At 40.0% G+C, this 19,255-nt stretch overlaps 1 protein-coding gene across 5 annotated transcripts; it reads left to right on the forward strand.

Annotated features, from left to right (window-relative positions):
• Positions 1 to 374: 374 nt before the first annotated feature.
• Positions 375 to 10,904, forward strand: LOC127521136 (zinc finger protein 208-like). 5 transcript variants are annotated; one of them, XM_051910093.1, is made up of 4 exons: positions 375 to 420; positions 520 to 623; positions 1,040 to 1,097; positions 5,463 to 10,770. In XM_051910093.1, the coding sequence occupies exons 3-4, from the start codon at positions 1,067 to 1,069 to the stop codon at positions 8,813 to 8,815; spliced, it is 3,384 nt and encodes a 1,127-aa protein (XP_051766053.1). In that variant the 5' UTR covers positions 375 to 420; positions 520 to 623; positions 1,040 to 1,066; the 3' UTR covers positions 8,816 to 10,770. The 5 variants fall into 5 exon arrangements, 3 of the variants coding, with proteins under 3 accessions (XP_051766053.1, XP_051766052.1, XP_051766054.1); XR_007932283.1 differs by lacking the exon at positions 375 to 420 and adding an exon at positions 10,777 to 10,904 and having other exon boundaries at positions 565 to 623; positions 1,037 to 1,097; positions 5,463 to 10,335; XR_007932284.1 differs by lacking the exon at positions 375 to 420 and having other exon boundaries at positions 565 to 623; positions 1,037 to 1,097; positions 5,463 to 10,335; positions 10,570 to 10,770.
• The last annotated feature ends 8,351 nt before the right edge of the window (positions 10,905 to 19,255 follow it).

A 19,255-nucleotide genomic window follows, 5' to 3' on the forward strand; every position in this document is an offset into this window, starting at 1 on the left:
TCGTTATAATCGGCTTATATTTTTTTTTACTTTTGATCTAGCTGTGGATCCTCTATGTCATGATTGTAAGGAGAATGTGAACGTTGTTAGGCATTCCATCTCATCTCACGTTACGTCTTCTCGACCAATCATAGTGGAGAATTACTCTCTCTCACGAGCACAAGTTAACGTTCCTGCCGCAGCGCTTTTAGGTCAGTTGTTTAAGGTACGCCTAGTTATTTATCTATTTCGGTAATTTGCAGGTCATGTCAAAAAGTTTGTTGGTCTAGATAAATAGCTGTATTCTGTACGTTTGACTCGTCAAGTCACCTTTATTTATATAGCGCTTTTTACAATGCAGATTGTGTCAAAGTATTTACAGAGATAGAGGGAACATAATTTTGGCTGTAGCAGCTAAAATAGTGTGATTGTCCAGCTTAAGTAAGTTCAGTATTGATTCGATACGTTGTAAAAATCATTAGTTATTAATTTAGTTAATTTACCTATACTAAAAACTCGTGTACGATAATTGTCTTCCAGAAACGATTTTGAGCTTCTGGTAAGACATTTCCAATCTGGCAACACTTCACAAAAGGAAAAGGAATGAGGAACTGTGCGCTCCAAAGACTGGTTCATCATCTAAGGTTGGTAAAAGTAAACATTTTCTTTCGCATCGCGATCTTCATTTGAACGAGCTCGATTTAGATTAAATCGCAGGGTCAGTCCATGTTTTTTTTTTTTTTTTTTTCGTTTATGCGTAAATAAAACTTTAACATCATTTGTAAAGCGTCACACATTCAAAATAAGCATTAATTTTGGTATTATTTTAATGATTAAAAAAATGTCCTTGTAATGTAACGTGACCGATCGGATCAACACGTAGCAGTAAGTCATTTATTGTTTATAGCTTCTTAGTTCAGAATGGGATTGTTAATTGTTTAGTTTCAACAAGGATGTGTTTTCCTAGAAAATTGACACGTGCAAATGAATTGAAATCTAAATCGAATAATGAAATCCGTATCAAAACCTAGTCTTAATATCGTCTTTGTGCTGGCAGAAGCTGAGAGATCCAGAAGAATCATGCAGAATGAAACATGAAGATACTGAAGAACAAAGAGGTTGGTGTTTATTCTTGATTCTGAATAATTAAAAAATATAATTGCACTTTCTATGAGCTGGGTACAAAAATATAGGACCTGAAACTGAACATTTTAAACAAATTTTTAATTGTCAGCACCAGGTCAAACTAAATATTATGAGCTATTTTATATTACATTTCAATGCTAGGTAAACAAACTTTGCCAAGATGGGTAACAGGGTTGGAGATTTAGCACAAGAAGGAAATTGTAAGTAACTGAAGAGTTTTTCTCATGAATTTAAAGAAGAAATTGGTAATGGTTGAATTCTTGTGATCGATGAGTGCAGTTTGAGATGGTTTGAGATTATCGTCTTGTCTTACCATCATGGTGTAGAAAAGGTTTTAGGTTAAAGCTAGTAAAATGTACATTTAAAAATTGTTACTAGTAGGTTTTTTGTAGGATAATCAAATATCAGAATGAGTGATTGATGGTGACTGTTTCCATCCACCTGTTTTTATGTGCATTTTGGGATATAGCATTAAAAAACGCTGGATAGAGACGCCAAGTTGCGGATCAATTCTAAAAATGCGCATAAAAATGTATGTGCTCAATTGAGGCAGATACATTTTTATCTGATAACAAAACATGCCTATAAACTTAAACTGTGATTAACTTTTTCACTCATCAGCCAACACAAGTTCAGTGGTAGTAAAGCTCTTATATAGGGATGTATGAGTGCTGAAGGTGTGAGCGAGTTGTGCTTTATCAATGCTGTCATGAATTCCCACACCACTGTGTAATTTAATATGCAAACAGAAGATGTTACCCTTTCCTCATTCCCTGCATTGTTGGGCATTTTTTCAACATGACAATGAGGATATGCATTCTCCTAAGCTGAAAAACCTTCTGTGGACATGTTTTGCACTCAATCTTAACACTCTTGAGCGCCTGTGGGGGATTCTGTAGAGACGAGTTGAGCAACACTTCCCATTAAAGATCAGGGCATTTAAGGAGCTCATCATCCAGGAGTTAAACAGGACAGATGTGACAATTTGTCATGAACTTGTACACTCCGTGCCAAGAAGGGTCAGAGCAGTATATTCAAAATTATGGAGGGCATAGAATATTATACATTTGTTGAATTAAATCTAGGGTGTACTCATTTCTGCAATCCTTAATTTAAACAAAATTGGCTAATTTACGGCTATTAATGACATATATCTCAGTTTTTATTATGTATATGTTTAATACATTTTAGTTTTGCCATTTGTCCATGAATTGTATTAGTGATCATAAAGAAAATACATCTTTTGTATTTGTTCAGAGGGGGTGTACTCATTTATGCTGTGCACTGTATTTGCAACAAAGAAAGAAATTTACACTTTACCATTGTAATGAAAACAGTGTAATAACGCAAGCTGATGGTTAAATGTAACAAAGAGAAACTAACATTGTCTTTTTTTGGTCTTTTTTTTAACTTGGTTTGAGCTAAGTGTGCACATACGCTAGTTTATATATTCAAATTTGTATATTCATATTTATGGGGAGTGTTGCTCAACTCATCTCTACAGAATCCCCCACAGGCTCTCAAGAGTGTTAAGATTGAGTGCAATACATGTCCACAGAACGTTTTTCAGCTTAGGAGAATGCATATCCTCATTGTCACGTTGAAAAAAATGCCCAACAATGCAGGGAATGAGGAAAGGGTAACATTTTCTGTTTCAAGTTTGTGTATTAAATTACACAGTGGTGTGGGAATTCATGACAGCATTGATAAAGCACAACTCCCTCACACCTTCAGCACTCATATATATCACTATATAAGAGCTTTACTACCACTGAACTTTACTGTGGGAACCAGGCACTTCTCACTGTACTCCTCCTCTAGCAACACCATAACATTGTGGCTGCTGTTAGATCCAAAATTATTGATTTGGTCTCATGAGACCAGAGTATGGATTCCCAGAATCTATATTTTGTAAATGGCTAAATGACTTTATTGTGCTTTGGCTACAGTAGGTAGATCCAGTGAGAACAACAACCATGCATGTCATTTCTGCAGGCTGCATCTAACGCTGTGAGATAAACAGTCAGTCTTTTCATAGCTTTTGCTGGCTCTGAGACACTCGCTTCTCCTGCTCTTTGTCTAGCAAAAAAATCCCTCATCACTAAATGAAAGCTTAAAATGAAGGCCTGATTATTGTCACAAGTCCATTGTTTTGGAATTACTGTGTTAGTTTTGCTATATTTTCACACTTAAAACAATGATTTGGTAATCCTCTTGTACAACTGTCCTCTTTTGTGCTAAGAAATAAGTCTCCTGACAGTTCTCTCCCAAGTGCTTCCATTGTTGTCAGTATTAAGTCTGAGAATGATTCAGTGGGCTATATAACACTTTTAATTGTCAAGACTTCTCTTTAAATGTTTTGGTTCAACATACTTACCTGTTGATCAAACATTGCCTTAAACTTACACCAGAATTTTTTTATTAAGTTTTATTTAGTAACTTTTAGGAGGGTGTACTCATTTTTGCTACACAACATTTTATCACCTTGATACGAAAATCTTATTTTCCTGAATAATTTTGACATGCTTCTTTGGTAATTGATTAAGCAGACTTGCTGGAACATTATATCTCTAAAGAACCCTAACATGTCTTCTAAGTATTGAGTAATTGCTGACTTTCAGAAGTTTCAGAGGGGGTGTACTCATTTATGCTGTGCACTACCAAACTACACGAGCCAAACTCTACTGTTCGCTATCATTATTGTTCAACATGGTTAATTTCATTCACGAATGACAGTTCGTTCAACTCATTCATGTACCAGAATTCGTTCAACTCGTTCACGAACAAGATCTCTCTTGTTCAGATTCAAAAGCATCTCGGTCAGTGAAGGGCGTATTCATTCACTACATTCAACAAATCACATGCACCATCACATCTCATACTCGAAGGCTATTGGCTCGAGGTTTAGTCATTCTTTGATAGGTTGAAACAGTCACAGAGCTGCTAATAGTGCCGCGCTGCTCTGGAGGAGAGATTTCAGTGAACGAGAAATATGAGTCAATGGATAACGTGAACGAGAACGATATATTCACCTAAAGGATTCGTTCAAAAAGAACGATTCGTTCACGAATGTAACATCACTATCTCCCACATATTTTGCTATTCTAACTGCGCTTATTTCTGTCGTTGATAGCAGTGGGTGGTAACAGACAGTTATATACAGAAATATACAGTTTTACACCATCATGCTGATATTTCTTTATTCATTCAACAATCCTAAAGCCTGAACCTCTGCCTGAGGCTGGCCTTTCATCTCCCTTGCAAAAACATTTGTGTTCCCTCGAGAAACTTTTTGTTCTCTTGCAAAGATCTCTTAAGGTTTTGTGAATGAATGCAAAATTTCTTGCAGGAACATAAAACATTTTGCATTCGAATGTGAAGTTTGTCGTGGGAACACAAAAGCATTGAAATATTATTTTTCCTCCCATCTAGGCATTTGACAGTATCAAATTTTCATGTTGCGATAACTGCTGAAGGTTTTATCACGGTATACGGTATTATCACGATATTGAAATAAGTTGCAAAAAAAGTGTTGTCCTAGTATAATAGGTTTAAGAACTCTTTTTCTTATAACAAAAATAACTCTGAACATTTAAATACAATAACACAATACACAAAAAATTATAAAGAAAAACAGGTCACACTTTATAATTAAATTTCTCATTATTTAATGTTAGTTAATGCATTAACTAAGATTAAGAATAAGCAACAGCTACATTTGTTACAGAAGGTATTATTTTTAGCTTTGTTTACGGGGTTTCCGGGGTAACCGCAGCATTTCTGCTGTTCCAGCAGCGCCCTCTGCTGTTCAGAGAGTGAACATGCACTTTCATTCAGCATGTCTCCTTCACACGCTCTGCCATGTGCTTCTCATGCATGTCGGGCTTGTTTACATCTGAGTGCGTGTGTCCCTTTGATGCAGCATAGCGGTGTTGTGCATTTTATATGGTTGATGGGGAAAGTATTCTTAAAATGTATTATAAAAATTTGAATAATTCGTAATAAACAATTATTCACAGTATTTTGAAGTGCCCACAATAACAATATTGTGCATATTCATTATCGTGATATATCGTATCACCGAATATCGGCACAAGTCTACTCCCATCATAATGTCCCTATTTTAGGACCTCTATAGATTTGTGCTTCTAATGAAAAAAAAAATTCTAGTACATCATTGTACCCCTTTCATGTAAATTTCCATGGATCAAAATCATCATAATATTGTATAACAGTTGTTTGAACACAGCTCAATACTTTGTGCTATTACAGCAGGGTTTTATATATTTTTTCACTTCATATTTTTCTGTTTTATTGATTTACTGAGTACTTTTTAGCTTTAATTTCAGACCTGATGGATGAGAATGAGGAGAATGAAGAAGTGAATGAAGTGGAGAAACATCAAAGCTCTCAAAAATATTTAACCTGCAGTCTGTGTGGAAAGAGTTTCACATGCAAAAGAAATCTCGAGGTTCACATGAGGGTCCACACTGGAGAGAAACTGTTCACATGTGATCAGTGTGGGAAGAGTTTCACACAACAAGGAAACCTTACCCATCACATGATCATCCACACTGGAGAGAAATTGCATGAATGTGATCAATGTGGCGAAACATTTTTGAGGGCTTCAGACCTGAAGAGACACCTGACAGTTCATTCACAGGAGAAACCACATTCATGTTCTTTGTGTGGAAAGAGTTTTTCAGTGCTGCAAAGATTAAAAGAACATCAGAAAATACACAATGGTGTAAGAAATCATATGTGCTTTGAGTGTGAGAAGACTTTTATTACAGCTGGACATTTGAAACTGCACCAGAGAATTCACACTGGAGAGAAATCTTACAAGTGTTCACACTGCAACAAGAGATTCAGTCGGTCAGGACATCTGAAAACACATGAGAGGATCCACACTGGAGAGAAACCTTACAAGTGTTCACACTGCGACAAGAGATTCAGTGATTCAGGAGTCCTGAAAATGCACGAGTTGATTCACACTGGAGAGAAACCTTACAAGTGTTCACACTGCGACAAGAGATTCAGTCAGTCAGGAGCCCTGAAAAAACACAAGATGATTCACACTGGAGAGAAACCTTACATGTGTTCACACTGCGACAAGAGATTCAGCTGGTCAGGACATCTGAAAACACACGAGAGGATCCACACTGGAGAGAAACCTTACAAGTGTTCACACTGTGACAAGAGGTTCAGACAGTCAGGATCCCTGAAAAAACACGAGAGGATCCACACTGGAGAGAAACCTTACAAGTGTTCACACTGCGACAAGAGATTCAGTTGGTCAGGAGCCCTGAAACTACATGAGAGGATCCACACTGGAGAGAAACCTTACATGTGTTCACACTGCGACAAGAGATTCAGTTGGTCAGGAGCCCTGAAACTACATGAGAGGATCCACACTGGAGAGAAACCTTACAAGTGTTCACACTGCGACAAGAGATTCAGTTGGTCAGGAGCCCTGAAACTACATGAGAGGATCCACACTGGAGAGAAACCTTACATGTGTTCACACTGCGACAAGAGATTCAGTTGGTCAGGAGCCCTGAAACTACATGAGAGGATCCACACTAGAGAGAAACCTTACATGTGTCCACATTGCGACAAGACATTCAGTCATTCAGGAGACCTGAAAAAACACAAGATGATTCACCATGGAGAGAAACCTTACATGTGTTCACACTGCAACAAGAGATTCAGTCGGTCAGGAGCCCTGAAAAAACATGAGATGATTCACACTGGAGAGAAACCTTACGTGTGTTCACTCTGCGACAAGAGATTCAGTGATTCAGGAGTCCTGAAAACGCATGAGATGATTCACACTGGAGAGAAACCTTACAAGTGTTCACACTGTGACAAGAGATTCAGTCAGTCAGGAGCCCTGAAAAAACACGAGATGATTCACACTGGAGAGAAACCTTATATGTGTTCACACTGCGACAAGAGATTCAGTTGGTCAGGAGCCCTGAAACTACATGAGAGGATCCACACTGGAGAGAAACCTTACATGTGTTCACACTGCGAAAAGAGATTTAGTTGGTCAGGACATCTGAAAACACATGAGAGGATCCACACTGGAGAGAAACCTTACAAGTGTTCACACTGTGACAAGAGGTTCAGACAGTCAGGATCCCTGAAAAAACATGAGAGGATCCACACTGGAGAGAAACCTTACAAGTGTTCACACTGCAACAAGACATTCAGTCGGTCAGGACATATGAAAACCCACGAGAGGATCCACACTGGAGAGAAACCTTACAAGTGTTCACACTGTGACAAGAGATTCAGTGATTCAGGAGTCCTGAAAATACACGAGATGATTCACACTGAAGAGAAACCTTACAAGTGTTCACACTGCGACAAGAGATTCAGTCAGTCAGGATCCCTGAAAAAACACGAGATGATTCACACTGGAGAGAAACCTTACAAGTGTTCACACTGCGACAAGAGATTCAGTCAGTCAGGAGCCCTGAAACTGCATGAGAGGATCCACACTGGAGAGAAACCTTACATCTGTTCACACTGCGACAAGAGATTCAGTTGGTCAGGACATCTGAAAACACACGAGAGGATCCACACTGGAGAGAAACCTTACAAGTGTTCACACTGTGACAAGAGGTTCAGACAGTCAGGATCCCTGAAAAAACACGAGAGGATCCACACTGGCGAGAAACCTTACAAGTGTTCACACTGTGACAAGAGGTTCAGACAGTCAGGATCCCTGAAAAAACACGAGAGGATCCACACTGGAGAGAAACCTTACATGTGTTCACACTGCGACAAGAGATTCATTCATTCAGGAGACCTGAAAAAACACAAGATGATTCACACTGGAGAGAAACCATACAAGTGTTCACACTGCGACAAGAGATTCAGTGAGTCAGGATATCTGAAATCACACAAGAGGATCCACACTGGAGAGAAACCTTACAAGTGTTCACACTGTGACAAGACGTTCAGACAGTCAGGATCCCTGAAAAAACACGAGAGGATCCACACTGGAGAGAAACCTTACAAGTGTTCACACTGCGACAAGACATTCATTCATTCAGGAGCCCTGAAACTACATGAGAGGATTCACACTGGAGAGAAACCTTACAAGTGTTCACACTGCGACAAGAGATTCCGTTGGTCAGGACACCTGAAAAAACACGAGAGGATCCACACTGGAGAGAAACCTTACAATTGTTCACACTGTGACAAGAGGTTTAGACAGTCAGGATCCCTGAAAAAACATGAGAGGATCCACACTGGAGAGAAACCTTACAAGTGTTCACACTGTGACAAGAGGTTCAGACAGTCAGGATCCTTGAAAAACCATGAGAGGATACACACTGGAGAGAAACCTTACAAGTGTTCACACTGCGACAAGAGGTTCATTCATTCAGGAGACCTGAAAAAACACGAGATGATCCACACTGGAGAGAAACCATACAAGTGTTCACACTGCGAGAAGAGATTCAGTCGGTCAGACCTTCTGAAAACACATGAGAGGATCCATACTGGAGAGAAACCTTACAAGTGTTCACACTGTGACAAGAGATTCAGTGATTCAGGAGTCCTGAAAACACATGAGAGGATCCACACTGGAGAGAAACCGTATCACTGCATTGCATGTGGGAAGAGTTTCACTCATTCATCTAATCTACACAGTCATGCCAAAACTCACATTAAGTAGCTTTTCTTTAGTTTCAGCACTTTCAAGTGTGAAGCTGCATCTCTTCCCTATTAGTCTGTCCTAATCAGCCACAACGAGCGACAGGACAAAGAAGCATCATCTAAAAGACCAGCAGTTTCAATGTATTCAGATCAACTCAAAGATGAAATTCCTCCCCAAAGAACAGTACAGGACTTCCGGTACGCTGCACATGTGTACCGAATGCATTACATTGCAACAAGCGAACAAGGTCGATAAGAAATAAAGTATCATCTTCTGTCCATTTTATCATGAAATTCGAACAGAAAATGCCGTTTTGACGCTCTTTAATGTGGCGTGACAGATCTCTGTATAGATGCCTCAAGTTCAAGCGGCAGCGCGGAGCTCGGCCACAATGACCACGGACATTTAGGATGAACTCTGGAACAGGCTTTTGGGCTGGAGTCCTCTCTGGACTCTGGATGGGGACAGGAGCCCTCTCTGGACTCTGGATGGGGACAGGAGCCCTCTCTGGATGATAGTCTGGGGATGGAGCCTTCACTGGACTATAGTCAGGGGCTGAAGCCTTCACTGGACGATAGTCAGAGGCTGGAGCCCACATGTGTGTAGCCCACACACATAACATGGCTGTGGCCATAATGATCAGTGCTTCATTATCCTGAGCTGACTCAAGGGCAGGAATGGGCTCTGGGATTTCTCTCACAGGAACTGGCTCAGAAACTTCTTTAATGGAATCAGGCTCAGGAAATTCTCTCACAGAAACAGGCTCAGGCAATTTTCTCATGGGAACAGGCTCAGGCATGGCAACCATGACGGGATGAGACCATGGAATGGCAGCCATGACGGGACGAGACTCTGGAATGGCGGCCATGACTGGACGAGACTCTTGGATGGCGGCCATGACGACTGGTTCACAGACTTTCTACTCACACTCCACGATGGTGAAGGGGGATCTATTGTGGACGAACATCCACTCCAAATTGTCCTGGAAGCTCCCGCGAGGGAGCTCAACTCCCTCTAACGCAACTATTAAAAAAGGTTCAAACATTCACTGATGCTCCAGAAGGAAACAATGCGTTAAGAGTCGGGGGCTGAAAACTTTTGATGAAGATGTCCAAATTTTTCTTATTTTGTATAAATACATTTTTTTTCATTTAGTACTGCTCTTTGGAAGCAACAGAAGATACTTGCATGTTTCCCGAAAGACAAGTTAAGTACAATTTAGCTTGATCTTCAAATTCAAAAAGTTTCACCCCCCCGGCTCTTAATGCATTGTGTTTCCTTCTGGAGCATCAGTGAATGTTTGAACCTTTTCTAATAGTTGTGTTTGAGTCCCTCAGTTGTCTTCAGTGTGAAAAGATGGATCTCAAAATCAGTCACTGCTGGAAAGGGTTAAATATGCAAAAAATCCCTGAAAACTGTACAATCTGTGCAACCTGCAGGATATTTCTGAAGAACATTGGGCAGTTTAACTGTTCAGGACAAACAAGGGACTCAAGAACAACCATCACAAAATGTAAAAACAGTCGTGGATCATCCAGGTAACGACACAGTATTAAGAACCAATGGTTCATAAACTTTTCAACAGGGCCATTTTAATAAATTCAACTATTTTTTTCTTGTCGATTATATATAAACATCTTTTATGTAGAATGTCTTACTCAGGACAGTACTAAATAAAAACTGACATGCATTTTTTATGATCGCTCTTATTTTGTTAAAATTATTCACATATTCAGAGATTCTGCAAGTGGTTCACATACTTTTTCTTGCAGCTGTATATACACACAAAATTGGTACCGAGAACCGTAAAATTTTAATGGGATTGGTAACGACTACTGAAAATTTGGTACCGTGACAACACTATACAGTGTGTACGCATTTATGTATATATACATATATTTCTCATTATGTACATTATATATTTCTCTCTGATGTTTTTTTATTTATTTAAAATTAAACTTTTTTTACTTTGATTACAGACATGATAATGAAAAATGAGGAGAGTGAAAAGGAGGAGAAACATCAAAGTTGATGAAAAAACTTGCTCACAGACTGAAAGTGTTTCTTTAACAAAAAGAAGAGACAAGAAATGTTTCACCTGCCTTCAGTGTGGAAAAAGTTTCACATTGATAAAGAGTCTCAAAATTCACATGATGATCCACACTGGAGAGAAACCGTGTGTGGAAAGTGATCAGTGTGGGAAGAGTTTTGTACTACAAGGGAACTTTAAGGAACACATGAAAATCCACATTGGAGAGAAACTGTTCACATGTGATCAATGTGGCAAAACATTTTTGAGGGCTTCAGGCCTGAAGATCCACCTGACAGTTCATTCACAGGAGAAACCACATTCATGTTTTTTATGAGGAAAGAGTTTTACACATCTGCAAAATTTAAAAGTTCATCAGAAAATACATACTGGTGAAAAGGCATATGTGTGCTTTGAGTGTGGGAAGAGTTTTATTACAATTGGAGACTTGAAACGGCACCAGAAAAATCGCACCGGAGAGAAACCTTACAAGTGTTCATACTGCGACAAAAGATTGTATTGTTCAGGAGTCCTGAAAGCACACCAGAGGAACCACACTGGAGAGAAACCTTACAAGTGTTCACACTGCGACAAGAGATTCAAGTGGTCAGGACATCTGAAAACACATGGGAGGATTCACACTGGAGAGAAACCATATCACTGCACTGCATGTGGGAAAAGTTTCACTGAAACATCTTCTCTATGCAGGCATACAAAAAACAATGTTTTTTTTTTTGTAAAAAGAGACTGTTTCAAAACCATTTAACTTGATATTCTATAGTCTTTCACTTTTCTTTTGCCTCTGTCCCAACTTTTTTGGAATGTGTTGCAGCCATCAAAATTTGTTTATATTTGCAAAATACACTTAAGTTGCTCAGTGAAAACTTTGAAAATCTTTTCTTTGTACTTTTGTACTTCTTTTTAAATAAAGGTTAAAGAGAATGAACAAATCACAGATTCTTGATTTTATTACATTTTTAAAATTTACATGTAATTTGTCCCCATGTCAAGTGTAACTATAAACTAAATACTGTTATTAAACTCTTTTAGTTATAAATAATATAACTAACAAGTTTTGATTCAGTATTTGTCACAGACACGCCAGGCTCTACACTCACACAGACACAGCACACGTCGTCACCAGAGTGCTAATCACCCGCACCTGCAGCCCATCAGCACCCTCATCAACAGCAGCACAAAAGACTCACTCTCTCACTCAGTCACTGTCCGGTCTCGTTTGCACATGGTCTTACCTGTCTGCTTACCTCAAGAACTCCCCCGAAGATACTTGCCTGTCTCCTGTGTGTTCCCTCGACTCCTCGTTGTCTCCTCAAACTCCAAGTCTGTCATCCGTCTGCCCATCCTGCAAAATCAAGACAAGTATCAGTTCTTCAACAATATCTGCCTATGTATTAACCTGTCTTCACTCACCTGCACTCTGTCATCATTCTGGTTGTTCAATAAACACCTATACCTCTATTCCTGTGTCGCTGTCCCCTTCTGTGTTGTAACAGAAGACTGGACCAACACCGCTGAACACCAGTATGAGCACCCTGGACCCATTCCAAGAGCTCGTGGACGCACTGCGCCAAGCACTCACCGTCACTCCACCCGCATCTTCTCCAGCGAGCACTTCCGCATCCACTGCCGATTCTTCTTCACCGCCTGCCGTTGCCAGTCCCATGGCCAAACCGGCGCCCTTCTCTGGTTCGGCAGAGGATTGCAACGGATTCCTCCTGCAGTGTTCGCTGGTCCTGGAGATGCAACCACACCTGTACCCCAATGACCGCGCTAAGATCGCATTTATAATCTCTCAGCTAGATGGCAAGGCACTTCGCTGGGCTGAACCGCTGTGGTCGCAGAAAAATCCCATTACCCAGTCTCTCTCCAGTTTCATCACTCACTTCAAGGACGTTTTTGGAAGACTGGCTTGGGATTCATCGATCGGTGAGCAATTATACCAGTTGAAACAAGGTTCAATGTCCGTTAATGACTATGCTCTCCAGTTCAGAACCCTTGCTGCCTCTAGCAGATGGAACGAACAGGCCCTCATCACCACATATCGACAAGGACTGGATCCACGCGTGCGGTTGCATCTCGCTGCATACGAGGATTCCATCGGGCTCGAACATTTCATTCAACTCTCCATCAGATTCGCCACTCGTATGCAGTCGTGTCTCGAAGAGCACCAGGGCCAGCCGTTGTTTCCATCTTCACTCCGCCGACCAGAATCCGTCAGCTCCCCAGAACCAGCCAACGAACCCATGCAAGTTGAAAACCCTCGTCTGTCTACGGCTGAGCGGCAGAGACGGCTGACCCAGAATTTATGTTTATATTGTGGCTTATCTGGGCATTACATCTCTGAGTGCCCCACTCGCCCAGCTCGTCCCATGGTGAGTGTAATTATTCCCTCGATCAATAAGATGAAACCACTCACCACTATTATAAACCTTACTGCTGCCGGTTTCTCTTCCAGTTAGTGCCCTCCTCGATTCTGGATCAGCCGGCAACTTCATCTCCAGCGCCCTCTGCCGCCAGCTCAACCTCAAGACAACAGCCATGCCGTCAACTTACCAGATCCACTCGGTGACTGGAAAGCCCCTCAGCCGAAGACAAGTACGTCTCAGTGCTGGTCCTATCCAACTTCAAGTCGGCATCTTTCACGTTGAACAACTCCATCTGCTGGTTCTGGAGGAGTCCACCTCTGACGTGATTTTAGGGCGCCCGTGGTTGGAGCAGCATAACCCCGCCATTTCCTGGAAGACTGGGGAAATCCTGAAGTGGGGTGACAACTGCTTCCTGGACTGTTTTCCTGAACTTCCCATCCCAAGCTCTCCTTGTTCTGAAGATTTACCAGTCTGTGCTAGGTCCATTGAAAGTCCCCTAGAGAACCGCTCCGTGGACATTCCCCAGTGTTACTCCCACTTTAGCGATGTCTTCTGCCCCGAGAAAGCCTCCACGCTGCCTCCACACCGGCCATGGGACTGCGCCATTGATCTGCTTCCAGGTGAGCCAGTGCCCAAAGGAAAGATCTATTCCCTTTCCATCCCGGAGGAGAAGGCCATAGAGGAATACATACAAGAGGAGACACTTCCCGAGTCCAATGCCTCCACCAACGCTCCGCCGGGTTGCCCCCCAGGTTTGCTCTACATCACCCGGACACGGCGCACTCCCCTCATTCACGCATCTCACACATCACTGGGCATTGGCCACCCTGGGCTGGACATCAGGATGCGCCTGCCCTGTAGGAAACTGAGTCCCAGATTCATTGGCCCCTTCACCATCCTTCGGCAGATCAACCCCGTCACCTACCAGCTCCAGCTCCCACCTGAGTATAAAATTCACCCTACATTCCACGTTTCTTTGTTAAAACCTCACCATCCTTCCGTTTCTGTTCCCACAGAGCCTGGCGCAGCTGAGGAACCCCCCCTTCCTCTCATCGTAGATGATGGAGCTGCTTACCTAGTACGAGACATCTTGGACTCCCGGCGCCAGGGTGGTCTTCTAGAGTACCTCGTAGACTGGGAGGGCTACGGTCCCGAGGAGCGCTCATGGGTCCCCAGGAATGATATACTTGACCCCAGCCTACTTGACACTTTCCATGCCACTCACCCAGAGAGACCAGCAGAGGCCGACCACGACGACGTTGGGGTCCACGGCCCTCAGGAGCGGGCCGTGGAGGGAGAGAGTAATGTCACAGACACGCCAGGCTCTACACTCACACAGCGCACGTCATCACCAGAGTGCTAATCACCCACACCTGCAGCCCATCAGCACCCTCATCAACAGCAGCACAAAAGACTCACGCTCTCACTCAGTCACTGTCCGGTCTCGTTTGCACATGGTCTTACTTGTCTGCTTACCTCAAAGACTCCCCCGAAGATACTTACCTGTCTCCTGTGTGTTCCCTCGACTCCTCGTTGTCTCCCGTGAGTTTCTCTGTGTCTGCTCAAGCTCCAAGTCTGTCATCCGTCTGCCCATCCTGCAAAATCAAGACAAGTATCAGTTCTTCAACAATATCTGCCAACGTAATAACCTGCCTTCACTCACCTGCACTCTGTCATCATTCTGGTTGTTCAATAAACACCTATACCTCTATTCCTGTGTCGCTGTCCCCTTCTGTGTTGTAACAGTATTAAGTGATTCCTATTGCAACACAATATAGTCAAAAACTAGCAATTCTCTGCCACATATTTGGCTATTCTAACTGCACTTATTTCTGTCGATGGTAGCGGTGGCTGGTAATAGACGAGAAATATACAGTTTTACACCATCATGCTGATCATGTTTCTTTATTCATTCAACAATTTTGAAGTCTGAACCTCTCCTTCACAAAAAACATTTCCTATTTCTCTTCACATACAAAATGGTAACTAAGATGTTAGCAAACTACTTTGTTATTAATGTAGTTATTAGGAAATTTAACTAATTAGATTCATATGGACAAATTACAATGTTTGATAAAGATGTGTGTCATTAGTGTCTGTCTTTACATTACTGCTATTTTTTTATGTATCATTTGAGAAATAATAGTGATATTACAGCACTTTTATAGCCTTTCAGCATATATTCTGACTCAAACAATCTGTTTCTAGCAGCAAATACTTAGAATAAAGTGAGATGATCTGCTGCTGATCCTGAATGTCTTGTTTAATGAGTATTGATAGTATATGGATCATCACTATTATCAGAGCAGCTGAAAAGCCTCTTTATTTCATGTCAATAGATCCTGTTTTCACCTCATTCATTATGCTGATATCTTCAGATCCATAAATCGCCACATTAAAATCATTTTATTGGTGTTAACAGTCCTGAGCAAACAACACGATCAGCTATTGTGAAGATATACAATATATAGGTAAGTAACATAACAGCATTTATTTAAATAATCTGTGATGAACCATGCTTCATATAAAACATAAACTTAATTGGTGCATTTGTTTTTTGCAAATCTGCAAATTTGTTTTTCTAAGTTTTATTCTTTCCTCTTTATTCTTGCATTGTTTATATTTGCTATCTTTTATTCGTTTTACACATTTTTTTTCTACAATTCTTTGCCAATATGCTAATGAGAGGTAAGATAAATATAGGAATAAAGTATGTGGATGAAATTCTTAGAAATAAAAAAGAATTTGTGAATTAATATAAGACACTTCCATTCATTTACTTAAAAGTTACTTTACTAGATAAGTGAACATAAATACTTAAAATGTGTGAATTAGTATAAAAAACAAACTCAGTAAGTGATTTCTTCTTGATTTTGTCAGATCTGCTCCTCCTCCTTCAGTGAAGCTCCTCCAACTGCAATTCACCAATAAATGCTGGAATATTCCCATCAGCCTACAAGTGAAGACGAGCATCAAACCATCTGAAATCTGCAAAGACAGAGTTTATTGAAGGACAGTGAGAACATGAGAGATCCAGAAGACTGCAGAATGAAACATACTGAAGAACAAAGAGGTTGGTGTTTATTCCTGATTCTTCATTAATGAGGCTGAAGAACAATAAGATTATAAAGCAGTTCACCAGATTTAGATCTGTTGTAGTAGAAAAATATTAAGAGTTGTGAGATATAATTAAAGCAGCAAAAATATGAACCAGGTGCAATTTTTTAAACTAGGATGTTTGAGAAACTTTTATATCTGAAGGTCAAAATAAGTATTTTCTGAGCTGTTTTATTTTGTTTATTTTACATCTGGTTCACAAATACTGCAACCATGTTACCAAAGTTTTGGGCATGTCTTAATACAGTTTACAAGACTGTGATTTTGTTGTTTTCTTGCAAAAACGACAACAACAACAAAATGTATCAAATAAATAGACAGCAAGTAAAAACAGATATATATTGATTATATAATGTAGTTTTTAAGAAATAAAATTTTTCAATTTTAAAGTCATTTTCTTAAAATAACTTGACATGGTGTAGTTTGTGTAAAAACAGACAATGTTAAAATTATAGCATTAAAAATTCTGTGGTGATAGCATAAACTAATTAAAAGTATCAGCATTTGGAACCAAGGGAGCCTTTTTGTTTAGCCCTTGATGTTGATTTTGGACTCATATCAATCTGGAGCATGATCTATGCATGTTTCATAAAAGTTACAAGTGAAAACACCACGTGAAAGCTACATTTGATTTTACCTCACTACATGCCTTAGCTTATCTTCAGTTTCAGCACTTTCAAGTGCAACGGCGCATCTCTTCCTATTAGTCTGTCCTAACCAGCCACAACGGGCGACAGGACAAAGAAACATCATCTAAATTTGTCACAGTAAATAAAGTTCATCTTCAAGACCAGCAGTTTTTAACTTGTTTTTCATTGTTGTTTTCAAATCAACAATGAAAAACACATCTTATAAAACACATCGCTTAAGGCGTAAGATGTCAGATTTTCTTATGTAGGTTTGCAACTGGCCTTCTTCACTTGTATTCTCTTGAGATGCTGTATCTGGTTAGACAATAAAGAGTGAGATCTTTCTAATTTGTTTCCACTTGTTCTTTTCGTATTTGCTGCACCAAGTGTTAAACTTTTATTGTCTGCTCAAGAATAAATCATTTCATAATTTTAGTTACATCTAAAAAGCATTAAATATGATTACTTTTGGGGCTTTCCATGATTTAAATTTCTCTATAAATGCTTATTAGCGAGCTCTCACTTAGGCATAACCTTTACTCTATTTATTATATCTATTTGGCGTGCTGCCCGAGGGCTCCGAGCTCTGAATTTGGCCCCAACACCCCATCCTGACCCTGAATGGCTTTTTTAATAAGTATTGATAGTCTATGGATCGTCACTATTCTCAGAGCAGCTGAAAAGCCTCTTTATTTCATGTCAATAGATCCTGTTTTCATTCATTATGCTGATGTCTTCAGATCCATAAATTGCCACATTAAGACCATTTTATTGGTGTAAACAGACTTGAGCAAAATCGACACAATCAGCTATTGTGACATCTGATGATGCATATGCATTGATCCTAAAACATGTATTTTTGAAACATAAATCGTTGATTTTGGTCAATAATAGATTTAAAATGCTAAGAATCCAATTAATCATGATTCATGATAAACATTAAATTACTTCATGTGCAAATTAATGGAGACGTTGTACAGCGTCAGTCGTGCCCTCACAGCTCTCCTTCAGAGATACGCGCTGTACTCTTTACCGCCTTTCACTGGATTGCGTTTGCGCTTGTAATGAACGTAGGCTGGTAAGAGTTGTGCGCATAAACCTCACTCCCCTGATCTCAAGAGGCACTCTAGCGACTGACACTGGAGACTGCAGTATTTAGCCTCCTTGTTAGAGCGCCCGACACCCATGCCAGCGACCCGGGTTTGAGTCCCGCTTAGAGCAGGCGGTTCGAACAGTAGGGGTTACATTGGTACATAGGGCTGTAAGTATAAGTCTGTGCAAAACAAAAGTCTGTGTTTACGTAGTATATGTGTGTGTTCTGTGTATAATAATTATGTATATATAAATACACACACAAACATGTATATCATTAAAAGTACTAAAGACATCATTAAAATAGTCAACGTGACTACAGTGGTTCAACCTTAATGTTATGAAGCGACGAGAATACTTTTTGTGCGCAAAAACTAAACAAAAATAATGGCTTTACTCAACAAATTAGTCTCTCTCGTCATTCTCATACATTCTTTACATTCAGCGCTTCCAGATTCTACGTCAGCACACCAGCTCAGTATTGGCCAGATTTAAAAACAGATTTATAATAATTAAATAATGTATTTTTCAATATTAAAGTCATTTTCTTACAATAATTTTGATGTGTAGTTTGTGTAAAAACGCAGAGTGTTAAAATTACAGCATATTATTGCATATTGTTAAAATGTTAATATTTTAGGAAGTTGCATAGCTAATCAAACAAATAATAGTTCTCACCACAAAAACTAAAGGGACATGGTGATGGAAAAATATATAGTTCAATGTTTTTGCATTCTTTTGGGTTGCAAATGAACAAAGACATTTGTTTTCCTGTTCTCACCACAACCCAGGTGAAAAAAAAGTACACTTCTATAATGTACTTTTGTGATTGGTAAAGGCACAGAAGTGCTGATAGTGATCAAGGTCTGTTGGCTTAGATGTGTGAACATCTGAGGTTTGCTAATTGTCACACCTTTAGTACGATGTAGGAAGCTGTAATCTGCTGATTGGTCAGTTTAAATGTCTCACATTTGGTTTCAGTCACACGGTCAAGGAAGAGCTAGAAGATTGTAAGGCTCTGTTTACACCTGGTATTAAGATGCATTTCATTGATTGGATCAAAATTAGAGGAGGGAAACACATTCCCATTTATACCTGTATCTTTTGTCCACTTTAGACTGTCCTGATTTCTTCAAGGGGAGGGTAAATGTGTGGGCTTTCTCAATTCTTTCTTTCTCTTGTTAGTCCATAAATCCGAATCAGA

Source organism: Ctenopharyngodon idella, chromosome 10, assembly GCF_019924925.1.
Source record: "Ctenopharyngodon idella isolate HZGC_01 chromosome 10, HZGC01, whole genome shotgun sequence".
In the NCBI taxonomy this organism is placed as follows: domain Eukaryota; kingdom Metazoa; phylum Chordata; class Actinopteri; order Cypriniformes; family Xenocyprididae; genus Ctenopharyngodon; species Ctenopharyngodon idella.